This window comes from Molothrus aeneus, chromosome 12, assembly GCF_037042795.1.
Source record: "Molothrus aeneus isolate 106 chromosome 12, BPBGC_Maene_1.0, whole genome shotgun sequence".
NCBI classification, from domain to species: Eukaryota; Metazoa; Chordata; class Aves; order Passeriformes; family Icteridae; genus Molothrus; species Molothrus aeneus.
Genome location: NC_089657.1, coordinates 19,485,695 through 19,492,944, shown reverse-complemented (window position 1 = coordinate 19,492,944; position 7,250 = coordinate 19,485,695). Strand labels below are relative to the sequence as shown.

At 43.6% G+C, this 7,250-nt stretch overlaps 1 protein-coding gene across 1 annotated transcript; it reads left to right on the top strand.

Moving 5' to 3' along the window:
- The first annotated feature begins 202 nt into the window (after positions 1 to 202).
- On the top strand, positions 203 to 1,314 carry GP9 (glycoprotein IX platelet). Its single transcript, XM_066557859.1, has 2 exons — positions 203 to 791; positions 1,133 to 1,314. Exons 1-2 carry the CDS (start codon positions 203 to 205, stop codon positions 1,312 to 1,314), a joined length of 771 nt encoding a protein of 256 aa, XP_066413956.1.
- Positions 1,315 to 7,250: the final 5,936 nt, after the last annotated feature.

The following is a 7,250-nucleotide window of genomic DNA, read 5'->3' as shown; positions in this document are numbered from 1 at the left end:
GGTTTCTATGTCAACAACCTTGGTAGGGAATTCTTTCAGGGGTAAACATGGATCCTCTTGTCAAACTTCTCAATGGCTCACAGAAGTCACTATAAAACCTCTTCCACAAAGGTTTTATTCCAGAAAACTAAACCTGGGTGAGAAATAACCGCTGTGGAACCACGCCAATAAACTTCACTTCTTGTTGTTTCTGCAGCTGGAGATGGAGCTGCTGGCTGTGCTGGGCTGTGCCCTGCTGCTCCCCACGGTGCTGGGGGAGGATTGTCCATCCCAGTGCAGCTGCTGGTCCCTGGGGGAGCCGTGGGGGACAGGGGTGGACTGCAGCTCTCGGGGGCTGCGCGCCCTGCCCGCCCTGCCCCGCCTGACCCGCATCCTGCACCTGCACAACAACAGCCTGGCCTCCATCCCTGCCGGGGCCCTGGATGGCCTGGGCCACCTGCAGGAGCTGCAGCTGTGGGACAACCCCTGGCACTGTGACTGTCACATCCTGTACCTGAAGCTCTGGCTGCAGGATTTCTCTGCGCCCGCGCTCACCCGGCTCCGCTGCGCCAGCCCCGCTCCGCTCGGGATGAAGCCCCTGGGGCAGCTGACTGGGAATGACCTGGGTGTCTGCACCAGGCTTCTCCCAACCAAGTGTCTCCAGTTCTTCTGGAGAGACCTCATTTTAATTGCTGGAGCAGTAATTACCCTCCTTTTAGTGGCGTGGGCTCTGAAGTTCTCCAAAAAGCTGGTCTGTCAGCTCCGCCTTGGGAGCCGGCGGCTGAGGAGGAGCACCCCCAAAACCCACAAGGTACTGTGAGCTCTTCCCTGCCCTGGCAGAAACTCCAAACTCCTCCACTACAAAAGAGCACTGGTAGCACTGGTTTGAATAGTCAGTGCTAAAAAAGCCCAAAGTTTGGGTCCTCAGAAGAGTTGGATTTAATTTTTGTCCAAAAAGAAGCTTGGTGAGGTTTGGACAGACAACTCCACCCTGCTGCCATCTGCTCCTATGAAGAGAAGATTCCACATCTTTAAAAATCATTTAACTTTCCATTTTCCCACTTAATTCTCAGCTCTTATAGAAAGAAGATTTACACCCCTACAGTTGTTAATAAATGGAGATGAGCACCAATTGTATTATTTTAACAAATCTTTTCTCACTGTGAGTTTACAGCCCATCAGCATCTCTCGGTGTCCCAGGGGGCTTGGCAGGACCATTCCTGTGTGCAGGAAAACCCAGCCCTCTCTTCCTCAGGTTTAGGAGCTTCCTGCCACCAAAAGCACCCAGATTACACAGACCAGACACTGAATGCAACCCTGATTGAATGCAGTTAAAGATGGACTGGTAATGGCAATATAATCAGCAAAATAATTTTGAATCTTATGGAATTTCCTGGAGGGTGAACAATAATAAAGCATTCTATGTGGAACTGAAATAACAGGTGCTTATTGAACATTCATATTGACCCAAATTTGATCTCTTTCACTATTCTAAACATTTCTGATTAAATTTCTAAGATATTTCCTGAACTTATCCTCTGGAGATAATTTTAGAATATTTCCCCTGGACTGAGCTTTTCAATGTTTTAAAAGACAACAACCATTCTGTACGAATGCAGAACATTACAGAAGAAATGCATCTGCTATCTCTCATGGAATTTCCTACATGACATTTTTTGTTCCCCCAAAATGAAATAAATCATTCACACTAAAAGCTTATATCTCTGTTCTGTGCCTATAAACTAGATATGCATGCAATAGTGAACTGCTTTACCACATGGCTTCAATAGTACAAATATTTTTAAAATGAGCAATTAGTGAACATTTCTGCTTACACCAACTACACATCAAATAAGATGCACAGAATACAGCAAAAAAATAACTGAGAGAACTTTTCTGTCCTTATAAGAGGAAAGAGGAGGGAATCTCTTCCATGGCAGTAATTCACATTCTACCAAAACAGCCTGGCATTTATAACTTTTCATCCATTTGGGTTTTATCTGGGAAAAAAACCCTCTGCAAAAGGGGCAGCTGGAACTAACTGAGGGTCAAAAGCAACACTCAGTGTTTATCTGGCAGGGCCACTGTGTCATGCTTAGCCACAAACTCCATCAAACTGCATAAATAACACTACAGCTGCTAACGACATGCAAAGACAGGAAAATACTTCAGCTATCAAAATGAAACACACAGGCAGCACTCCCAAAATGGGTTTGGAACACTCCAGAAACTGTTACTGCATCCTGCCTGCAAGGGCCAAACTGGTGGTGACTGTATCTGCTGGCACAGTCTGGGAACACAGGTGTGACTGCTGGGATGATAAATAAAATAAAATAAAATAAAATAAAATAAAATAAAATAAAATAAAATAAAATTAAATTAAATTAAATTAAATTGAAATAAAATTAAATAAAATTAAATTGAAATAAAATAAAATAAAATAAAATAAAATAAAATAAAATAAAATAAAATAAAATAAAATAAAATAAAATAAAATAAAATAAAATAAAATTAGGTTTGTTTCCGCAGTGGGCAGGAGTCAGAGTCAGCATTATTGACCAAAACCTCACAGTAGCACACAGAGAAGGTTTGTGTGAACATCAATTCTGGATGAACAGCAATTCTGTGTAGACTGAAACTCAATTAAGGTATTTAATTGAGGAATATTTGCAGGTTTCATTTATTAAATAGCACAGTATGTGAATCACCTTTTTGCCTAAAAATTCTCTATATTTTGTTAACACTGGAGCAAACAGCATTGCTCAAGCTGAACTGTCCAGCTTCCTGCTTGCCTTCTGCCAGGCTTTAGTTAGAGTTTATTGCAGGTTTGAGCTCATGCAGCAGGGCAGTTTGCAAGGTTCCATCATCACAAAACACTGCTCTCCTTTGTGCTACAGGGCCACCATCCTGACAGAACGTGGTTATTATGATTAATATGATTATTAATGTGCTAACAGCCAGCTCTGGAGCTCCCTGAAACACAAGGCAGCTCATTCCCAAAAACCACCCTGCCTCAGCTCAGAGCAGGCTGAGTAAAACAGCCCCAGCTCTGCACAATGGAATAAAACAGCCCAGCTCTGCCAATATAATAAACCAGCCCAGCTCTGCCCAGGGGAGTAAACCAGCCCAGCTCTGCCCAATGGGATAAACCAGCCCAGCTCTGCCCAGTGAAATGAAACAGCCCAGCCAATGGAATAAAACAGCCCAGCCAATATAATAAACTAGCCCAGTTCTGCCCAATGGAATAAAACAGCCCAGCTCTGCCCAGTGAAATAAAACAGCCCAGCTTTGCCAATATAATAAAACAGCCCAGCTCTGCCCAGTGGAATAAAAGTGGCTCTGCCACATGGAATAAAACAGCCCAGCTCTGCCCAATTAAAAGTGGCTCTGCCCAATGGGATAAAACTGGCTCTGCCCAATGGAATAAAATACCCCAGCTCTGCCCCATGGAATAAACCAGCCCAGCTCAGCCCCATGGAATAAAAGTGGCTCTGCCCCATGGAATAAAACATCCCAGCTCTGCCCAATGGAATAAACCAGCCCAGCTCTGCCCAGTGAAATAAAAGTGGCTCTGCCCCATGGGATAAACCAGCCCAGCCCTGCCCCATGGAACAGAAGTGGCTCTGCCCTGTGGAGCTCTCTGGCTTTGCAGCACTGATGTTTCTCCTCTGGGTGCAGCCACTCTGGGGCTGCCAGCTGCACTCAGCTACAAACACTCTTTTCTGCACCAGAACTGAAAGAATTGAAGCACTTCTGCTCATTTATAAGACAGAAGGATTTCCAAACCCAGAAAGAAAGCAACAGCAGCTGCTGGAGCCAGTGGAGCTCCTGGGAGAGCACAGCAGGAGCAGGGGAGCCTGGGCAGGAGCTGCCCAAAAGGTGCCAAGGGTGGAGCTGAGCAAGTGGGAAAAACACTGGCATTGCCATGGACACCTGATATCCCTGCTTTTTTATTTGTGTTTTTTTATTTTATTTTTAATTTTAGTAGGAAATACCTTCCTCCTGCCTGCACAGGGCAGTGGCCACTGCCAGCAGCTCCAATGCAAGTGGCAGTGCCAGGGAGGGCTGGGCACCTGGGCAGTGCAGGAGGTGCCATGGCTTGGGGAATGGAGCCAGCTCGAGCCCTCCTGCCCTGGCAGGAGGAGGAGCAAAAGTGCATGCTTGTTATTTTAGAAGAGATGCTTATTCAGAGTAAAATTGCAATATTTTCACTAAAACATACCTACCACTGGTTTGGAGTTACTGAATTTACGTGATTTCTGCCCCATCCCGTGTTGGTATTTTAAGAACATACATTTCTCATGTGTTTCAAATCCCAGCTCCTGCAGGTGAAGGTTAAAAGATGAATAAGATCTAAGTGCACTTGACAGCTTTTCTTTTTCAGTAGAAATCTGAAAACAGCTTTTTGTTTCACCCATGCTTTGAGAATCAGCCCAGCCTTTCCCAGCAGCTCTGGGCAGCTCCATGAGGTGCATAGGTGGCATTTTTCTGTTCTGACTCTCTTCTCTTACATGTGAGTGAGTGTAGGAAGTAGATTTGAATTTACACATCTCCGTGGGCTCACACTCATCTAACCTGAGAGGATTTTGACTGTAAACCTGTCCTAAGGTTTGCTCAGCAACCTAGGTAAAATCAATTCTCACTAAACTCATACTAGAGACCGAGCACAGCTCTGCTCTCAGGAACAAAATACATTGCAAAGTTAACCAGCTTGTTCTGTATTTATCACTTGGGTAAGTGGCTGTGAATGTAAGGATTCAAATTTAGTGCTCCCTTTCAAAGAATTTAACTACACAGAAAATGAGTAATTCCAAGTAAAATATTTCTTTCTGTTCAGTTAAACCCAGCTAAGCCATAAGAGAGATGTCACATCATGAGAGTAATTTTTCATTTTATTTTCACACCTTCTGCTTGCACTGACCAGATATGGAAGTGCATTAAAAACTACTAGAATAACTGGTCCAATAAAAAGAGAAAAACTCACCAAGAAAAAGTTTCAAACAGCAGAAAACCAAGACTTTTCCTACCCTAACAGGACAAGAAAAAATAGGGATTGCCTCAGATGAACAGGAAATTTCTTCTATTTTTCAACTAGAAAACATAAACTGTAAGAACTGAACACTAATTCAATGTACAAAACACACACTGTATGCAGTGAAACAGGGTCTTGGCTGGTGTGTGCTGCCACTCTTGTATTCTAAATTAATTAGCCAATACACATTCATTCTCATGCTGATTTATGTTTAAATGCACTGTTTGGGGAATTATTAAAATAGAATTTGAGGTTTCACAAAACTGCTGTTCTTCCTGGATTCTTAAGGCCCACATGCTTGCATGTTATGATTTATACCTGAATTACAGGATTTTAGTTTCACTGCCAACAGATGAAATATTAACAATTCCTATTTAATTACTCCTTTGATGGTGCTAAGTTTACTGTAATGCTTAGCAATGCTAAGTTTATTTATCTTAATGCCTTTTCTGTCCAGAGCACAAAACCATTTCCCAAAGTGCTGCAGCTCTGTTGCTGGAACCCACATAAATATTTTGCCATTAGATTGACTCCACTGAAATTCAGATTGCACTCAATAATGGGTGTGTGACAACAAATTGCTCCAGTTGCATAATGGCCACATGGCTGCTATTTATATTTATATGCTCCTTCCCAGGGGCACTTTGCTCCTGACGTGGCCTCTCCAGTGCCTTCCCCAATGTTCATCCCAGTATGTCACAGCCACTGCCTGACCTGGCATCTTCATTTCAGCCAAAAGAAATGTTAGAGTTTAGAATTTTGCTCAGATTTCATTTGGCTTAGCTTGTCTGACCAGCAAGGATCCAGTTCTCTAGCAATCCAGAGTTATTAAAATTGAATGGTGCTGTTCTACATCAAGACATTCCCTGGAAATAGGGGACTGAAACCTCTTCCCTCAGAATACTATTAAGAAATAGGGCTACAGAAATACAAAGCATTCATCTTAGTCCAAGGGGAAAAATTCAAATGAGGGTTTTCTTAAATGACCTTGATCCCTAGAGAAGGGAGTGTCAGCAGGGATAGATTGCAGCCTCCCTTTTCTCCTTGAATCATCTCTCTTGTCTCCTCTTTAGGGGTCAAAAGGGTTTTACCTTTCAACTTATAATTTATTTTTTGACAAGGATTTATAGATTCCCTCTTATGGCCACGGAGAAGGACTCTGGAACCTGACACATCCAAATAAAATCGACCTTTGCAGCCCTCTCCCATCAGCAGCAGGGCAAAGCAGAGGAAGGTCTGGCAATGGCCACACCACCAAAGGCTGCCCTCAAGACAGCAGAGCATTTAGAATTGAGGGTATTCTTGATTCTCCTGAGTTTGCAAGGACACTGCAAAACCCAGTAATGTAATGTTCAGGTGCACTTGGCAAAAGCTGGATTAGGGAAAGACAAAAACTAAACCAGCAGCAATTACAGCCTGAAGGGACAGTGTGGCTGGACAGTGCCCAGGCAGAAAGGGACCTGGGAGTACTTGAAAGAGCCAAAATGAGGGATGTGGGACTCCAGGGGCTCTCCAAAATGCAGTTTATTGTATCCAAAATGCAGTTTATTCCATCCAAGAGGTTCCAGCAGCCCAGGCTGGTGGGTGACAGAGCTGTGCCCACAGCTGTCAGCTCCAGCTGCAGGCAGGCCTGGAGACCCTTTGGGTTTGGTTCCAGTGCATTATAGACTTTTCTTTGCTGAGCATCTTCATACAGCAGAACCAATCTATACCTTAACTATTATCTATAGCCCATCATAACTACTGTAATTACCATATTCATGTTACTGTTCTCCAGTCACTAACAGTCAGTACATTACAGTTTAAGCTAGAAGTTGTTTTTCAGTTTTCTTGCAGTGGAAAATTCTGAGACCTTTTTTCTCCTTGCCACATTTGCTGCCTTGTTTGCCTGTGCTCTCTTTCTGCTTAGCAAAAACATCTTCTTGTTTGGGGTGGGTTTATCCCTTGCTCTAAGCCATAAAAACCCCTTCTAACTAACACACCCTTTGCCTCCTTGGTTATCCAGTGAGACTGGCTCAGCAATTCTTTTCTTCTAGATCAAAACTTGCTTCCATCTCTATTCCTTCATTAGACTCTACATTTAAAAATCTTTCTGCCAAGCACACACATCTGTGAGACTTTCTTGTCAAACTTTCATCATTCCCAATAGGTACTGGTGACAGCCAGCTTAACATGAGCCAGCAGAGTGCCCTGGTGGCCAAGAAGGCCAAGGGCTCCTGGCCTGGCTCAGGAATGGTGT

Bases quoted from the DNA above. Each gene is read 5' to 3' on its own strand.
- GP9 (XM_066557859.1), top strand. From the start codon at position 203: ATGGAGCTGCTGGCTGTGCTGGGCTGTGCCCTGCTGCTCCCCACGGTG. The intron at 792-1,132 runs TACTGTGAGCTC...TTTAACAAATCT, and splicing joins CACCCCCAAAACCCACAAGG to TTTCTCACTGTGAGTTTACA.